The following is an 18,495-nucleotide window of genomic DNA, read 5'->3' as shown; positions in this document are numbered from 1 at the left end:
GAACTAAATGTCCGATAAATATTCGCTCACAATTTATTCTACGATTTCTGATATACCTGTGCTCTCTTTGGAAAAAATCTCAAGGCCGTGTGACAGAGAGAGAGAATGAGACAGCGTGACGTTTGCACATTACAGATTTCTGCTGCACGTGAGGCACGGGATTGCATTTAGCCTAGGAAATCAGAGCAGACAACCTGAAGCCAGCGTCTGAACTTCAAGCCCCGACTGAGGCTAATTTTTCATTGTCCTTGAAGGTAATCAGGCCTATGGAAACAGCATCACCAAATTGACCAAATGAGATTTTCAATTAACTCAAACAGATGGCTTAAATTTTCCAGGTGACTTTCCATATTAATTCAGTGAGTTTGCTGGACCAGGCCCCGGGAGGCTTGGCAGGGATGGGGGCTGAAAGGAAAACAATGAAATATTGGATCTTCAGGAGAGGAGGCAGAGCGATGACCGGAACTTTTCTTCTACCCCAGCAGAAGCACATGAGACAGATCAGTTCAACACCCCCACCCCTCCCCCCTGACCAGCATATACCAAGGGCTCTGGGACTCCAGGCACCGGTGGCTCGGGGGCCAGCTTCATTAGCCTCTGGGGACATTGTGACCCTCTGATATGACTGAGGAGATCAATCCTGGGCAGGGAGAGAGGCCGCGAGGAGCCATTTATAGAGCCCAGAATTCTGTGCTTGGTCTGTGTACCTGAGGACCTCACAGCATTTTATTATCCACGGAGAAGAAAGCGTTAAAAGAATCTCTGTGGAATTTTCCACAGGCTCACGCTTCTGAGGGTCTTGCTAAGGAAGTCACCGCAGGAGAGGACCACACCATCCACAGAACACCAGCAGTACCCAGTGCCAGAGCACCCAGCCCTGGGCAGGGCCTGTGGAGGAGTCGGAGCGGATGGGGCCACAGCTCCTGTCCTTCCAGAAGCTGCCAGAAACGACTAATAATGTGGAGTTCTGTAACTGGATAGTAAAGGCCTGGGCTAGAGGTTATGGAAAATTTGGGGTGGGTGTCCTCTGAGTCTCAGAATGAATCGTTCTTGGCTTCACTGGGCCCATATCTAGACTTACGGAGATCTATCGGCGAGCGGGCCTGGTGTCTGTATGGTGGGCTCCCCTTTTTTTCAGTCTCCCATCAATATCCCCCATAGAGAAGTTTACCGCTGATATGGGGGGTTCCGGAAGTCTATTCAGTCCCCAGGCTGTTCAAACTTTGGTGATACTCAGACCACTTCACTTAGATAGACCCTACTCAGCAGTTTTGATTAAAAGAAAAAAAAAAAATCTACCCAAACCAGACGGTAATGATAACAGGCCAGTTACCTTTGTCAATATGCTCTAACACCTACACAGGTTATCTTACCAACCAGGAGAAGTGGGTTACTAGAGCAGGGTTTACCACCAGCTCCTCGAGCTGCCAAAGTACGCCATCGTTCTAAAGTTATCTCTTAAATGGGGCACCATTTACAGAAAGTCTGATTATGTGGATTTTCTCGGTTAAGGCTACATCCATTCATCCAATGGATGTTCTCCAGCGTCTGCCTGTGTGAGACGTGTCCCTGCTGGAGTCTTGCGGCTGACCTGACAGGCCCCTTCCCGAGGAGCCCAGCCTCCCAGGGAGACCAGTCTGCTCCTGACTAAGGAAAGAAATAGTGGTACTGGTTGGACTCGTATTCCTTTCCAGAAAAGTGAATCATGAAGCAGTAAGCAAAGCTTTGGACAATGTACCTTTTCCTTGGATGTTTAAGAGAGCAGTAAAATAAATCTGGGGAGACCACGTAAATGAACGTTCATCTTATTTTTTTCACATAGTAGAAACAAGGAAGCAAACCTCATCCGTGGGTCATCGGGTGGCATCATCTCCAGATCGTGGGTGGGTCCATTTAAGCCAATGACGTGCAGGGAAATGCTGGGGTTTTCACATCCAGCCTGGGAAGCAAAGAAGACCAGGTGTGAGTAAACCCTGCGGGGACAGCGCCTCAGTTGCTGCACGAAGGCCCAGAGGTAACTGGGGTGCCATTCCTTCTCCAGGAACCCTACCCCCTTCTTGTTCCTCCAAGTGCCTCCCGATTATCAACCTGGGAGGGGCAAGGGATGGGACAAGGAGCAGGACAGAAATTCCTGGAGGCCATGCCAGGAGGCAGCGTGACCAAGGGCAAAGACACGGGTGGGGAAGGCTGATGAATGTTGGCCGTGGCCCAGCGGTGGGGAAAGGGAAGTCCCTGGAAAAGGTGCAGAAAAGGTGCTGGGTGGGTTCTGCTCTGCGTCACTGCTGCTCTGTGCTCCCTCTTCGGGCGGAACAGCACTGCCGGGATGGGATAGGGGAACACGTGGCATTATTTGTCAGCGACACGCCGGGTCTGACGGATACCCTTGCTTCTCTGCTCCCTGCATGAAGACATGTCGGGTTCACCACAATAGGGCGGGAGTCCGGCGGGGTCACCAACTCATGCCTCTGATTTGGGAGACAGTACAACGGGGCAAGGGGTGCCTGAGTTCTGTTGGCTAGAATATGCCGCCTTTCCATCCGAATACAAACCATCCTGGCTTCTGTAATTCCAATTTTACCCACCCCAGAGCTCAGTGTGAACTCCAGATGGCTCTCAGGTCACCCCTCCTAAGGTGGGGAAACGCCCATAACAGGGTTCACAGGGGAAGCCACTGGATCCCTGGCTGTTAGAGGAGTCAGGCAGCCACTGGTCCCACTGTGTGCGTGGGGGGTGGGGCGTTCAGGGGTCAAAAGAGCCCGCATTTAGTTAACCGTTTGCGACTAAAACCCTGGCACCTTCCACAAGATGTAGAGTCCAGTCCAATCAAGCCCAGCTGAAAAGGGAGAATTCTGTCAACAGGCAGGTCCGTGTGGCAGGCTGATATCAAGTGCTGTCGGAGTGGGACGGTGGTGGGGACAATGCTGTGCCTTCACAGAGCTCGTGCCCCTCCACTCAGGGACCTCCTTGGCTACTGGCCACGCCGACCGAAGATCCGCAGGAAAGGCTCAGTATTGGGGCACCTGGGTGGCTCAGGGGGTCAAGCGTCCGGCTGCGGCTCAGGTCATGATCTCACGGCTCGTGGGTTGGGGCCCCGCGTCGGGCTCTGTGCCGACGGCTCGGAGCCCGGAGCCTGCTTTGGATTCTGTGTCTCCTTCTCTCTCTGCCCCTCCCCCTCTTCCTTCTCCCTCTCAAAAAACAAAAGAAAATTAAGAGAATTGTTTTACCAGGTGCTGTGGACGGAATGTCTGTGCCCCCTGCCCCCCAAATTGAGAATTCCTTCCTAGGTCAAAGCCCCGAGCCCCCGTGTGACAGTATGCGGGGGTGAGGCCGTGGGAAGGCCATCGGGGTCAGGTGAGGTCAGGAGGGTGGGGCCCCGTGAAGGGACTGGTGCCCTCATGTGGAGAGAAAGAGGCGCCTGAGCTCCCTCGCTGTGGGAGGACACAGAGAGAAGGCAGGGGGTGGAACAAGAAACACAGTGCTCACCGGACCCGACCTTCCTGGCACCCCGATCTCGGACTCTCAGGCTCCAGGCAGGGCTGAGAGAAACGAATATATGGCACCTGCACCAACTATACACCAGGGGCTTCCTCTCTGTGGCCCGGGACGCCGGGCACCTCGCTGGCCTCACTTGCACACTATCGCCCCTCTTGCTGCCCCCTGCAGGCTGGCGTGTCTCGTCCTTCCGATACACAAGGCGTGTGGCATCAGCCCTCCGATCTGGGAGATGGTCTGAAGGCCTGGGAGCCACGGCTCAGCGCTCATGGGCGCGGGCTCCAGGGGTCCTTCCGAGGCAGCCGCAGGCGGGAAGCGAGTGCTCCGTCACCAGGCAGGTGCAGGCAGTGAACGGCTCACGTCCACCCGGCCGTGGCCTCCACGGGCCCTGGAGCGCTCCAGCGAAGCCGGGGGGCGGGGGGGGGGGGGCGGCAGGGCCGCTGAGCCCACTCTGTCAGACAGACATCAGTGTCTCTGCAGCGGTGCGGGCTGCAGAAATGTGGCACCAGTCCTTGCTTCGTGCCAGGATGCTGTGATTTGCTAACAAAGCAAGGTTCAGACATCTGTACCCCTCCCCCTCCACCGCACCCTTGGTGTCCTGCCAGTCTCTGTGCCAACAACTTGGTCTGGGAAGCAATTAGAGACTACAGGCCAGGATATAACCAAACACAAAAGAGCCCTGCGCAGACCCAGGGGACCAGGGGCAGACAGAGGTCCCTCGGACCTCCCAGAAGCCAAACTCTAAAACAGGGACGTGACGAGAGAGGGCCCCAGGAGCAGGCAGTGTGACTTTGTTGCCATGGACTCACGAGGGGAGGTAAGGTACTTATTTTGGGTCCCATGAAACTCACACAAATGATTAACGGCAGTTCAACTATTTAAGATAGAGGTAACCTGCCAACAAATTCAACTCAGCGGAGATGGGAATTTAATGCAGTGTAATGGGAAATAATTAATCTTGCCTCTGTTCTACTGCATTGCTCAGAACATGTCTGATTCTACAGCTCCACGTCTGGAGTCGCCTGGGTCGGGGGGACCGAGGAACAAGGCGAAGAATTCACTCTACTGTTTCCTGTCGCCTACCTTGGGGTAGTGGTAGGGCTTCACCGTGGGGTAGATGGAGCCAGTGTAGGTTGGGAGCTCCATGACGGGCACGCGGGAGTCGTTGATGGTGGCGTAGGCAAGCCTCGTGCCGTCCGGAGACCACCAGTGGGCGATGTGGGTCTTCAAAATCTCCTCTAAGGGAACACAAAGCGGAGAAATGTGGACACACAGCACATGGAGTGCACACCAACGGTGCGTGGACACATCTGTGAGCTGGCCAGCAAATCACGAACCCCGCCTTGGGGACACTGACCTTCGACAACCTTCGAGTGGTCTTCACCGTGCCCTGGATATGCCTTCCTTCCACGGGGCTCAAGAAAAGCCTGGTGCTGAGCACCAAGCCCCAGAATGAACCCCAATAAATCAAGGTCCAACTGAACAGAAGTTCATTTTCTGGAGAGCTTCTCTCTCTCTCTCTCTCGTTTGCACAAATTTGAACACGATGAGCCCAACGAGTGCTTTCTGAATTGAATTATTGCACCACTGTGAGTTATTATTTTAAGATGCTTTACAAAAGCAAAGCTACAGGAAATCAATCCATGCAGAAGCAGGGCGCATCCAGGCAGAACCGAGTGAGAAAGAAAGCTGTGTTGTAGGTTACATCCCGAAAAATCTCAGATCAGCTTGCGGGAGATGTCTGGGGATTCATGCCCACACACATACTCCCTCACGAACAGCCATGCGAAAGAACAGGTTCAAAGGTCAGCACATTCCTCAGCCTTAAAGGAACGACAGATTTCACTTCCTGTGGCAGAAAAACAAAATGGCCCGATCTCCAATGGGGCTGAAATGCAAATGATAACTCTCATAGGCTTCCCCCAGAAATGCCCATTATTGTGTGTTAGTGCAGCCAAGTGTCTTGGCTAATCAGAGTTGTTACCTGTGGATGATTTTTGTGGGATCTGTGATCTATTCCAGAAAGAACAATTCTATTCTGCTTAAAACTCACCCAGTGTACCAAGTCAGGGTGCTGGGGACCAGAGACCCCATCTGGGTGCTAAACAGCTTTTAGGTCAAAGGATTGTCTCTTGTACACAATCCATATGCATCATAAACAAATTCCCTCCAGATTTGTTTTTAAAGTAATCATCAATAGGGGCACCTGGGTGGCTCACTTGGTTAAGTGTCCAACGCTTGATTTTGGCTCAGGTCATGATCTCGTGGTTCATGAGTTCCAGCCCCGTGTTGGGCTTTGCACTGACAGTGTGGAGACTGCTTGGGATCCTCTCTCCCTCTCTCTGCCCCTCCCCTGCTCACACACTCACTCTCTCTCTCAAGAATAAATAAAAACAGAGGCACCTGGGTGGCTCAGTCGGTTAAGCGGCCGACTTCGGCTCGGGTCATGATCTCACAGTCTGTGAATTCGAGCCCCACATCGGGCTCTGTGCTGACAGCTCAGAGCCTGGAGCCTGTTTCAGATTCTGTGTCTCCCTCTCTCTGACCCTCCCCTGTTCATGCTCTGTCTCTCCCTGTCTCAAAAATAAATAAAACGTTAAAAATTAAAAAAAAAAAGTAAATAAAAACAAAATACAGTAACGATTGAAAAATTCTCCAATCACGTAATACAAGTCCCACTGAGCTGGCTATCATCAGGTGTGTGCCATAAACCAGCCCCACATGCCCGTATGGCAGAAAGCCGATGAGGAAGCTGAAATCATGCTGAAAATGGGTGCACATAACCCAAGGGACAGCATACGCTGGAAGAGAGCCAAGGACAACTGGCTGCAGAAGGAGAGGATCATGGAGGAAGGAACACGGAGATGAGGGAGCTGGGCTAGCCTAGGTGGTGGACAGGTTGGGGGGGGAAGCACTGCGGGGATTGGATGGCCGCAGGGTGGACACGAGGGCTTAGGGCCACGTCCTGGGGGCCACGTCCTGGAGGCGCTCGCAGCCAAGTCCAGGCCTGCGAGTGGGGCAGGCTGCAAACCCTTAGTCCCGGTGCGGGGGTGCCCGAAGGCAGCTGTCCGTCCACCCCCGGGTCACTGGCCTGGTCTCTCAGGGGAGGAGCCCCCAAGTCTGTGGCACCTGCAGCAGCAAGTGTTATTCTCCTTGGAAGCAACTCCTCCTTGCCTTCTGGGCGCTGTCCTCCAGCGGCCAGAAGCTCATGGAGACTCCCGTCAAGGCAACACGGGCTTGCTACTTGGCTGGTCACCAGACGGTAGTCTCACGAAACACCCAACACTCCTGTCCCCAGGGCACTCAGGTCTGAATGCGGGGCTCAGTGGACAACAGATGAAGAGCCACGGAGTCCTTGGTTCTAGCCCCTGGACAAGGTCCCTCTGTCCACTGAGGGCATGGCCATCACCCCTAACAGCACCGCCCCCTCCCTCCCGCATCCTGCCACCTGGGGGTGTCCTACCAGTGGGCTCAGAAGCTTTTCCAGAGCCCACAGAGGCCCAAAGGTCTCCTGAGGTTTAAAAAAAAAAAAGGAAGAAGACCGCCTCTCCAGAGCCTGGAATTTTCCAGCGTCTTCAGCAGCCAGCAAAGTGACTTTCAGGTGTGAGTGTGGAATGAGGTGATTCAGAAGTGGCTGTACCCAGAACCACCTGACTCCTCGGGTTGGCTCTGTGGAGGGTGAGTAATAGGCTCCAGCAGATGGCCTGCTGGAAAAAAATAGGCACCATTTGCAATGCAATTTGTGGGTGATTCTGCTCAATCGCTTCTGTGCTGCAGGGCTGGGACGGGGGGAGCCAATCAAGGCGAGTGGAATCACAGCCAGTGAACGGAATTCAAGGGGCAGGGGGAAGGAAGCAGACCCCCCGTCCCCCTCCCGCCCCCAAAGTCAGTGGCGAGGGGCCTGGCAGCGGTTTCCACAGCACGTGAATTCATGGCCAACTCAGGCTAATCCCAACGGGAAAACGGCTGGCTGACAAAGCCTTCATAAGTGGAGAAGCTCGACAGAAACAAGCCACCACAACCCCTGTGAAGACGAATCATCTGCTTCCGCTCTTTGGACCCAGAGCAATCCCCTAGAACGAGAGGGATGACCTTGTGCCAAGTGGCCCCGCCACGTGTCCGGTGGTCCTGTGTGCGTGGGTGGGGGGTGGCCGGGGGAGCGAGAGACAACTAGCCTCCCACGTCCAGCCGTCTTTGTGTGCAAGCTGCTTCCAGACTCGCCCTCAGGAGAGGGAATGAATGGGGTTGAAGGCCGAGCCTGACTTCGGGCAGAGAGTAATCAGTTTCTGTCAATTCCATCGGCAAATGCCAGCGCGTTTCTGCTAAGCTCAAAGCACTGGGAAACGGGGATGCAAAAAAAGGGTCACTTCAGACTCTCGCTTGTGCCGGGTGGAAAGGGAAGTCAGAGACCATGTAGTTCTGGGATGACAAATTCTGGCGAATGTTATTCTCTTCAGTTCTCTTCCACGGCGAGATGACGGCAAATGGGAAGAAACCCTGCCCTGCGCAGGGTTGGGGGGTGGGGGGAAGGCATACAAAACCAGGGGAACTGTAGCTTACTTTCTCCAGATGCCCTGTAACACAGGGCTCCTCTGCTCTTTTATTTCTCTCTGTGTTAGTTGCTCAATAAAGAGATCATTAAGTATGAGAAACTAAGGGGAGAAGGACCAGGCAGATAAAGCCTTGGCATTTTTTGTGTTAATTATGAACATCCTTATTCTGCAAACGCTTTCTTCAGGATCTCCAGCTTAATGAGGCAGTTGGCTTAAATGCCATGAAGTAAATGTAGCTTAGGAACAGAGTTCTCTAGAGGGAAAAGAACAAAAACAAAAACAAACCCCTATTTTGTCAACTAAATTAACTGCATGAGCCCTCACCTTGGAACAAGACAAGAAGCCCGCCTTTCTGAGCAAGTAAGTACAGGTAACTTGGGAAACCGGATGCTTCGCTTGCCTTCACCTTGCCCGTCCTGCCCAGGGACCACTGCAGAGTCATACGAGAAGAACACATTGGGGGCCATCAACTAGTCATAACTGTCAAGTGGCAGAAAGCTCCATCCATGTGCTTAGTTCATGGTGGGATCTGAATCAATGCTCCTCATTTCTTCTCACCATATCGTCAAGAAGTCGACTCGACTATCTGAATGTTATTTGCTCGTGACAAGCACTGTTGAGGGCTTATCGGGAGGGCAAACTCTCTCTGGGCTCAAGGTGATAAGGGCCGATCCAGCAAAGAGGAGGAATCCTCACGCGCCCCCGAGCGTGTGGCAGATGCAGAAGAGAAGGGACACCCACACCCTTGCGTGGTGGCAGACTGGCGTCACTGGGGGCGGTTCTCCAGAGAGCACGTGGGAACGTGTGTGCCCTTCAGTACTCCACGCAGGACAATCTGCAGGGCACAGGCATCTTCTCCCCCAAATCTCAAGGGGTGGCTTTGGTGTCTACTCTGGTTAAGAATGACCAATGTGAGGGGCGCCTGGGTGGCTCAGTTGGTTAAGCGTCCAACTCTTGGTTTTGGCTCAGGTTTTGTCTCTCACGGTTTGTGACTTCGAGCCCTGCGTCGGGTTCTGCACCGATGATGAGAAGCTTGCGTGGGATTCTCTCTCCCTCTCTCTCTGCTCCTTCCCTGTGCACATGCTCTCTCTCTCTCAAAATAAACAAATAAACATTAAAAAGAGAAAGGATGACCAATTTGAGAAATATGCTATATCGGATCCAATAAGCATTGCATTTTGGAACTGTAGGCATCGACTTTATCAGTATATGCGACCTATGTTTCCAAATTGTTCGTGGGGAGTTACCCTCCTGAACAGAAGAATCACAGGTTCCTCTTAAAGGTGTCCAGTGGGCTCACTTGTGTCCCCCTCACATATGATACAAAGTCATATGCTGTGTCCTAATCCCTGGTGCCCAGGAGTGTGACCTTATTTGGAAGCAAGGTCATTGCAGGTGGAATTAAGGTGAGATCATTCTGGAGCAGGGTGGGCCCCCACCCAACAGGACTGGTCTCCTTATGAGGAGAGGAAAGGAGACACAGAGACAGATGGGGACGATGTTGTGGGAAGGCAAAGGCAGAGGATGGAGGGATGTGTCCAGAAGACACGGGACACCAAGGGGTTGCCAGCCACCAGGAGCTGGGAAGGATAAGAAAGGTACTAACCAGAGTCTCGGAGGGAGAACAGCCCTGTGACCCCTCGACCTCACACTTCCAGCCTATGGAAACTGAACAGTACATTTCTGTTGTTGAAAGCCATCCAGGTGTGGCGGCCTCAGGCGACTTGTGCAGAGTTATGTCTACACCGTGTAGACCGGATATGTCTACACCGGTTGCAGGGAGCCAGCTCCACACTGGTAGGAAATACACTCCTGAGTCAGGGGCCCAGAGGCCGCCAAATTCTTCCCTGAAACCCAGGGGGCGGGATTTCTAAGTCAGACCTGCCCAGCATGGTGGCACATATGGCTGGCCTCTGCCCTCGCAGCAGGTGGGCTGGACCCAGCGCCCATGCACCCCCAGCGCACACACGCGTGCACACAGATGTGACACTGAGTGTGCTGGGCTGAGCCCCGCGCCCCCCTGCCGCTGATGCTTCCAGCCTCTAATGGGCTGACGGGGTTGGCTTGTTTCTGCCTCTGCCCAACACGCTGGGTAATTGTGACTGGGCCCTTCCTGAACCCCGGCCGGACGTAAGAACACACTCTCGCGTTTAACTAACCCCCACACCGTGCTTGGTATGCCGCAGACACTGTTGCAAGTACTTTGCACACAGCAACTCTCTCCGTCCTGCTCGAGCCTCACGTGTAGGTAAATGGCTCCTCGGACTCCGTCGCCTACAGCGCGAAGCCGCGGCCTGGCCCACTCTCCGGACACGGCACGTTTGCCACCAGGCTCTCCCTGCACGATCTCAGGGACAGTTACTCAGCAACAGTGGCCGTCACCGCCGGGACCACCATTTATGAAACACGACCGCGAGCCAGGCTCGGTGCTCACAGCTGCGTGTTTCTGCTCGTTCACTTCTCAGGCAGCTCCCCTCGGGGCCCTGGATCCCTCCCTTGGTCCAGGTGACCGAGGCCCCTGCTCCCAAGCCGGCAGAGAAACCCAACGGCCCCTCCCGTGCCTAGTACTCAACTCAGGGAGTGTGTAACAGAGACCTTTCAACGACAGCATTCAGCGTGGTCACTGTCACCTCTGCTCCCCGGATGCCCGTAACCACCCCGCAGTAACCCCGTCCCGGGCTGAGGACTTGGAGGTTGAGAGAAGTGAACGTTGTTGAACAAAGGCTGAGTGTTCAGCTCCTACCAAAGCCCCCGCTGTGTGTGCTGGAGAGGAAACACACAAGCGTAGATTACAGCGGACAAACGACCAGCAGTCCCAGGGTTAGCGATCGGTGCCAGAATGGGAGACCCGCAGGGGCTAGAAACACAGGAGGTCTCTTCATCGTTGGAGCCAAGTGGGGAAGGCTCTTGTGGGGAGCACTGCTAACTGCTCCCCAACATCCACAGTCTGCTCTTCCTTCAGGACAAGAACCAACGATGGATAACCAACTTCCGGAATAAAGACACCCCCGGGCTCTCAGAGAAGCTCTGAGTAAGTGTCCAGGCCCTCCCTTACGGAAAGGGCGCGAGCACCAAGGCCTCCCTGCCCTTCTCCACCCCGTCCTGTGGGCAGGTGCGGACTGCGCAGGTGACAAACAGCCTAGTGTGGATCCTGCAGGTCTGTGGGAGGTTAGAGAGTTCGCGAGGGCCTCATCGTGAGGCCGAGCTCCTGCAGCAAATCCCGAGTCAGAGCCATGGAGGCCAGAGTGCCCCGGTCGGCGTCTGCAGAGGCCCCATGCCCAGGAAAGGACACCCCCACATCTGCATGCTGCCGGCTCTTCAACGAGGGAGAGACACTTCCAGCCCAGAGCTGAGGCCTGATCTGCAGTCCCCGCGGGGAGGCCGCTGAGCCAGAGGCCGACATCAGACAAGGACCTGGAAGGGTGTGGGGTGGAGGGCTGTGTGGGACTGAAGCGTGCAAGGTGCCTCCCTGACCACTGCATCCGGGGGCTCCCCAGGCAGACAGGCCAACCTGGGACCCAGGACTGGTTAAAAAAGAGATCCAGGGTAGACGAGGGATGTGTAGACATGCAGGGCAGGGGTTGGAGAGCCTCCTGCAGAATGGGCTCCTGAAGACAGAGCCGTCTCCTTTTCCTGGGGGGGCGAGGTGAGGGAGGCCAGGGTCCACACTCATCCGAGCTCGCGGACGGAATGCTTGAATCTGCACCTGCCCCCACAGCCGGCTCTCTGACCTGCGGACAACACAGGGTGCGGGGGGCATGGGGCGCTCTGCTGGTCTCCGCCTTCCCCGCCGCAGCAGGGCCATCTGCGAACGGCCAGAGCCGACAGCTGAGGTGCTGGGCTGGCAAAGGCTAAGAGTTCTCCTTCTTTCGCTCCCAGACCCACCATCTGCCGTGTCTGCACTTTGGTTATTTCCCTTTTTGAAGCTTCGGCTGCCCGCTGGGGCAGGCTGGCCACACCGAGGATGTCCGGCTGCCCGGCTGCTCTGTCAGGACCTCAGTGTTCAGGGGGCAGGCGTGTTGGCTTAGAGACAGGAGGTAAAGTTACAGACTACCTCCAAAAGCAGAAAACACGATGTTCCTGAATGTATACTCGCTGCAGAGATGGCTGGACCATCGCTTAGAGCAACGGGCTCACAGGAGCCCTTCTGTGTCTGTGGGTCCTTAACCCTCAGGTCCCCTGAGCTCAGCCCATCACTATTTTGCTGTTTTCCTGAGGCTCTAGTGAGAGTAATTCTGCGGGCCTCAATCCATGTGTGGTGCACGAATCTAACTACCTGGGTGGACTGATCTGGGGAAGGTCTTAGGGGGTCACACCTGACTGAAGGAGACAACGTCAGAAGTATCTTCCCAAACTGAACTCATAAAACCCTTCCGACGTTATTTTGGGTTACTGACGCTCTTTTATTCCTGGGAAGTCATTCATACTTTAGTATGAGCTTGACACCTTGCTGAGTATGGCAGACTGTATTTTCCAGAATTGGCCCAGGTGATATTTCTGGTCCCACATGCTTTTCCAGGACTCTGCGCTCCCCCGTCAAGAGGCGAGGTCTGTGTGTCTCTCCCTCGAACCTGAGCAGCCCTGTGCAGCAGCCTCAACCACCAGAATGTGATAAAAATGATGCTGTGTAACTAACTACTAAGGCAGCGTGGCTTCTCCCTGGCCCTCTCTTGCTTGAGAAGCTCCCCATTAACACTATCACCGGCCCTGTTGTAGGGAAGCCGAGGCCGAGTGGAGACCCACGTGCCGTGTTCTGGTCTCAGCCGGCAGCCAGCATCAACCATGGGACACACGAGGGGACCAGCCTCCCGGTTGCCCCAGCTGGTGAGAGTAGACAGAAGGGGTACACCTGCCAAGCTCCGCCCAACTTATACGAGTCACTGTTTCAGGCGGTTTATTTGGATCAATGAGATCAACTTTAGTTAAGAGAAGTTTTGGACAGAACGAGGGCCAGGAAGAGGAAATCCGGGCCAGCGCGGTCGGGTCCTGTTCCTACGTGACCCTCTTCCTTTGCATTGCCTCCCACTCTTTGCCCCTCGTTTTGACCATGGGAACTTGAGGGAGCTTCCAGAACTTAGGCCTAAAGCCCTCCATTTACTTGAACCACACCCAGGCAGGTGACCGTCTCCCAGAGGATCTCACTTCTCATTCATTTGTTCATGGATTCATGTGTTCAGCCGTCCACCCACTCATTCACTCAGTGGGGTGAACAAACATCCTGATGAGGCCGACAGAACACAGATTTGGGTAGACACGAGGTCTTACAGTGAATCAGAGGACACAGACGATGTCGGTTCACCTATACTCCAGAACACTCTCGAACAAGGCTGTCGGTGTGTACTCTCGTTTATTCCTGAGGTAGGGGTTTCTAGCTTGGGTCTAAGAGGTGGGTCTTGCAAGGCTCCGGGAGGGGGAAGGCAGCAGAGATATCTGGTCTCTGGTCTTCATTTTGGTCCTGTGGCCTGGCCCTGGGGTCAGCTCCTGGCCTCCTGTGGCCTCCTGGGGACACCCGGCCCCTCCCCCCATGCTGGTTCAGACGGACAAGCCGCTGCTGGAAAGAAGTCTCCATGCTCTTGAGCTGTTGGAGAAAGGCTCGCCAGTTCTCTCTCCTTGTCCCCTCCCTTACCAAATTACCGTGCTGATGTGAAGGAGGCATTTAAACTACAAGAGGGTCCTCATCGGGGAGATAATCAAGTGATAATCAAACATCTGCAGAGTCAGGCAAGCACGGAACTGGAGTGTGCTTTCTGCGGAGGAGCGCCATAAGACGTGGGGACCTGGCTGTGGACCAGGGAGCCGGGCGGCCAGAGGCCGGCGGGGCTAACCTGGGCTGGAGGACCTCCAGTCTCAGGGCCACGAAATCGGCATCTGGCCCAGCAGCCAAAAAAGCGACTTCTGGAGCAAAATCCATAGAAAAATCGTGTCACCTAGGAAAATGCCTGGCGTCCACCTGCTACTTCCAGAGGCCGTGTGCTACAGGGGAGAGCTGGACTCTGCCCCTGACCTGCCCTCCAGGCCCTCTTCCTCTAGAACGAGAGGATCGGCTTCCCTTTCTAAAGGTGAGTGCCCCTTCTCACAGAAATACGAGGCAGGTGTCATATTTTAATTCAGTCCGAAATGCTCAACGTATTTAAAAAAGTAAATCGGTATTTCATTCCTCACAAGGGCATCTGACATACCGGACCGATATTTAACTGTACTGTGACGTACAACGTATTTGGTTCTACGTAAAACCAAGTGTGACCGCGGATTCACGGACTTGCTGACAAGGCTTCATAGCCCGTTTCCCACCTGACCGCTTGGGGCCCTGACTTACGTGTCCACTGAGCTTCCTTTGAGCTGATTCTAGAAGGCCTGTGCCAGACCGGATGCCATGCTGCTTCCTGAGTCTTGGAAAAGTAACCTCTGGGGCACGTGGATGGCTCAGTCTGTTGAGCGACCGACCTCGGCTCAGGTCATGATCTCACGGTTTGCAAATTTGAGCCCCGCGTCGGGCTCTGTGCTGATGGCTCGGAGCCCGGAGCCTGCTTTGGATTCTGTGTCTCCCTCTCTCTCTGCCCCTCCTCCGCTCACGCCCCATCTCTTTCTCTCTCTCCCTCAAAAATAAATAACCACTAGAAAAAAAAGTAACCACCAACTATAAGCAGAGGTTTGTGGAGGCTGCACTGGCTAGAAAACTGTGACTTTAGAGCAGCCTGGAAGTAAGTCCGCCCACGGGGTAGGGCAGCTCCACGGGGTAGAGTACCTCCCTGGGAGGGAGCTCGAGGCAGAGAAGAGTGCGGCACGTTCTAATAGGGACGTGTGTTCAAGTGCTGCTCAGTCACCTGTTCCCGGGCCGCCCCTGATCTGCCCACCGTCTTTCCTCAGAGTGGAGGCTAACTTCGAATGCCATATGGCCTCCAGTGAACTCTGAAGCCCTAAACGAACATCCTGGGGGAATCACGAGCCCCTGTTTAGTGTCAATATTCCTATTTTGCGCGCCCAGGATTTCCCATCCCAGCGACGGTACGGACCACCAACTATCCAGGCGCCATGATGGATGCTCTGGAGGACAGAGAGGACCACTGGCTTCTGCCAGAAGGATCTCACGTGGATCTGGAAGGACAAGCCTTGAGCAAAAATGCCCTCCCACCTCCTCAGTGCAGGTGGCCCCTGCAGGAAGGTGCTCTTATTTCAAAATGACTTCGTACATGTTTAAAAATCATGCAAGACCCTAAGAAATAAGGGGACGGAGGGCTGCAGGCGAGAAGAGGGAACTTGCGTGTGCTGGGCTGGGGGGTGTTAGGAAGGCGCTTTTCCAGACACTCTGTGAATCCCTGCAGGGCGGTCACACTCACACCCAAAGGGGAGAGAGGCTGTGTCCCTGGAGGGATGGGAGGTCGACAGGGAAGGACAATGACATGCGGACAGGCTGCATTCCCTTTCGTTCTTCCCTGAGGAGTAGCACCTGTACCAAATCAGGTGTCACAAAGTGACGGGAAAGTACACGAGGACCATCTTCGAAGGCTTCCCGAAAAGGGACCGAGGAGGAGGCTGACGGCCTTCGGGAACAGTGCCCCATCCTGGTTACCAGGGTGTGGTGCTCAGGAGGACGGATGCTAGAATTGGGCGTGGGAGATCCAAACTCTGGCCCAGCCACTCACCAGCTGTGTGACCTTAGGTAAGAGACGCCTCAGTTTCCTCCATCTGTAAATGGGGATGAAAACAGTCTCTACCTCGTTGGGCTGTTGTTACCCGAGTTCTATTAGTTGTTATACATAAATACACTGGTGCCTGTGCCCTGTGACTGCCATACAATGTCTGTCATCATGGGGACAGATAGTAGGGCCTACTGAGGGAGCAGAAGAAACCCAAATGGAAAATGAGCCTAGGAGCAGTTGGATGAAGTGGTCAAGAGGGAGCTGACCTCGCGCCTGGAGAGCCGGGGCACGTGGTAACGGAACCACCTGGAGAGCGGGGGAATCTCAGTATTGATCCCCCCTCACTGGTCCTGGTGATTGGAGGGTAAGAGAGCAACGGCCACACTTCCCTACGGGGTCCCAGCGGGTTACTGCGGCCTCGTGGGGACAATCTGCAGGGGATACGCCTGAAAATCAGGGCCAAGAAGGGTCGTTGGGATTTCCACTGCACGCTTCGTAAAGCATCTGCAAAAAGGTTATTTCCTCTGTAACAAAACAACCCGAACAAACACCACCAGCCCTCCGCCCAGGTCCTCATGATTTTCTAATAAAAACAACGCAGTGAGGAACAGCGCTGGGAAGGGAGGGCTGAGTCGAGGCAGAAAGACAATGTTCTGCCGTCCCTGTCGCAGAAAGCACGTGACTGTGACCCCTCCTCTAATTGCACGCCCCGACGACACCATTACTCTCCCCTTCTTCCTGCCAAACCTCACGGGCAGAGGGAGGGTGCCTGACGCATCAAGGGCTCATTTAGTCCTCAAGACAAGCACCTCAGGTTCGTGCCGTTGCTACCTTCGTTTTCACCCTTGAGGAAATCCAAGGGGAAAAGTTTAAATAATTTGCTCCAATCCCTGAGCTGGTAAGTGAAAGAGTGGATCCGTGGAAAACACTAAATGCAACTTTTGTCTAAAGTGTCTTCCCGGCTCCAACCCACCCCCCGACCTCTGCCACTGTGGCTTCAGACCCCGTGCACTCCCCCCAAAACGGGATGGAGACGGCACGGCTGGGGCCTCGTGTGCCCTCGCCAAACACTGTTTTAAATTCAGCTCCTGAAATGTGTTCCATTTAATAATGGAGAATGTTCTACCATAATACTCTAACTGACTTTGATACTAATTTAATAATCTATACAGTGATTGGTTTAGTGTCTTAGGTAAAATATATTACCAACCCTATCATGATTTTTAATTTCCTTGGACAGTTACAGTTTTCTTCCTGGTGTTTTGCCAAAGCTGATCATCCTGTTAATATTCACAAGAAAGTTAAAAATGATTGAGATTCTGAAATTGGAATTTTAATTGGATAGTGACTTTGCTACCAACTGAGATTTACCACAGTTTGTATTTATGAAGGGTTTTTTTTTTCCCCCAAGTGCTGACTTTATTTTGTCTTCTCCTGAAAGTTAGAATTTTTCACCACACAACAAAATTATAGCCTTGAAATTATATGTAACATTTCTTTTATGCACTGGCTTTTGCTTTAAAATTGTGTGATGAGAATAATATTTCTTCTTACAATACACCGCAGAAAAGCTCATTATAATACGCGTTTTCAAAGAAAATCCTAACAGAGCATAGTCCCCTTAATCAGTCTGAGATAGTCTGCATAATTATTTCTTAATATCAGTGAAAACATATTTTTAAAATAATGGATATCAGAAACAACGTGTTTGAGACAGAAAATTAGGTCTTAAGTTTCTGCTTTTTGAAAAGCAGAAGGTTAATTAACTGTAGATTATAAACAGCACTCAGAACAGCTTCTGTACCCGACAACATCAAATTATTAATTACTCTTGGTTCTACGGTTCAAAGTACAAGAGCCTGCCTTTTGACTTATGCAGACGCATCCTGAGCACGAGGAAACAGCCCAGGAATCTGGGATGGAGAAGGGACGCTGCCGTGCTGTTCCTAGGAAGTGGACGGAGAAGAGGAGAGGCGGGTGGTCCAGGAGCAAGGCACATCCCCAAGCCCGGGGCCAAGCCGTTCCCCGAAGCCCACCCCTGTCCCCACCTGCTTCCGCCCTCCCCCTGCCCCCCCCCCCCCCCCCGCGTTTTCCGGGAGTGTCGCCCTAGCTCTAAGTGAAGCAGTGCTGTGCTGGGCATCAGGCTGAGGACACGAGGTCACCTGTTCCAGGTGGGCACATGGAGCCCAGACCAGGAGCCTCGGCCAGACGGGTTTCACAGGCAGGGGCTGTGCTTGAGAACAGGAGAGAATGATGAGGGGTGGTGACCATGACTCTGGGACAGTCCCCACCCCTTCCTTTGAAAACAGCTGCCTGAGGGGCATGGCTCCACGGGTTCAACACGGGCCAGGTGTCAGAAGCACCTTCTGGTGTCACACACCCAGTGCCATCCGTGGCCCAGGCAGTGGCCCTGCTTTCCTGGAAATCATAGATCCAGAGGGGACCCCACCTGGGCACACCTAGGTGTGCCGGAGTGTCGTATGATGTTTCATTACCAAACAATGACACGAGGGCCAAGAGCCACACCCTTGTTCTTCTTCAGTAACTTTAACAACCCAGCAAGTTAGGACTGCAGGTATAGTTCCCGTTCTCCAGGTGTTTAGAAGGAGAATCTGTAAGATTTACTGCCTTTTCCTAGCCCATCCCTTCCCCTTCCTCCCAGAGAACCGCCCAGCACAGGGCTCAATAAATGGCGTCAGCTCACAGTACACAGCAGGTGCTCAATAAATGGATTCAGCGGAACTAAACTGAGACAATCCATAGCAAAGGCAGAAGTCCCATTCACCGGGCCACATCTGCCCACCACGTCT

The 18,495-nt window shown here is 53.7% G+C and overlaps 1 protein-coding gene across 4 annotated transcripts in view; it reads right to left on the bottom strand.

The window, feature by feature from the left end:
- The window catches only part of DPP6 (dipeptidyl peptidase like 6), an 859,550-nt gene that overhangs the window by 92,431 nt on the left and 748,624 nt on the right, over window positions 1–18,495 (bottom strand). For all 4 annotated transcript variants that reach the window (XM_042927196.1, XM_042927192.1, XM_042927193.1 and 1 more), the window contains exons 9-10: window positions 4,576–4,730; window positions 1,842–1,939 (exon numbers count right to left, since the gene is read on the bottom strand). In XM_042927196.1, coding sequence (XP_042783130.1) covers window positions 1,842–1,939; window positions 4,576–4,730 — 253 coding nt within the window. The remainder of the gene's footprint in view (window positions 1–1,841; window positions 1,940–4,575; window positions 4,731–18,495) is intronic.

This window comes from Panthera leo, chromosome A2 (genome assembly GCF_018350215.1).
Source record: "Panthera leo isolate Ple1 chromosome A2, P.leo_Ple1_pat1.1, whole genome shotgun sequence".
In the NCBI taxonomy this organism is placed as follows: Eukaryota; Metazoa; Chordata; class Mammalia; order Carnivora; family Felidae; genus Panthera; species Panthera leo.
The sequence above is the reverse complement of the archived record's forward strand: the minus strand, read 5'-3'. Positions and strand labels throughout refer to the sequence as shown.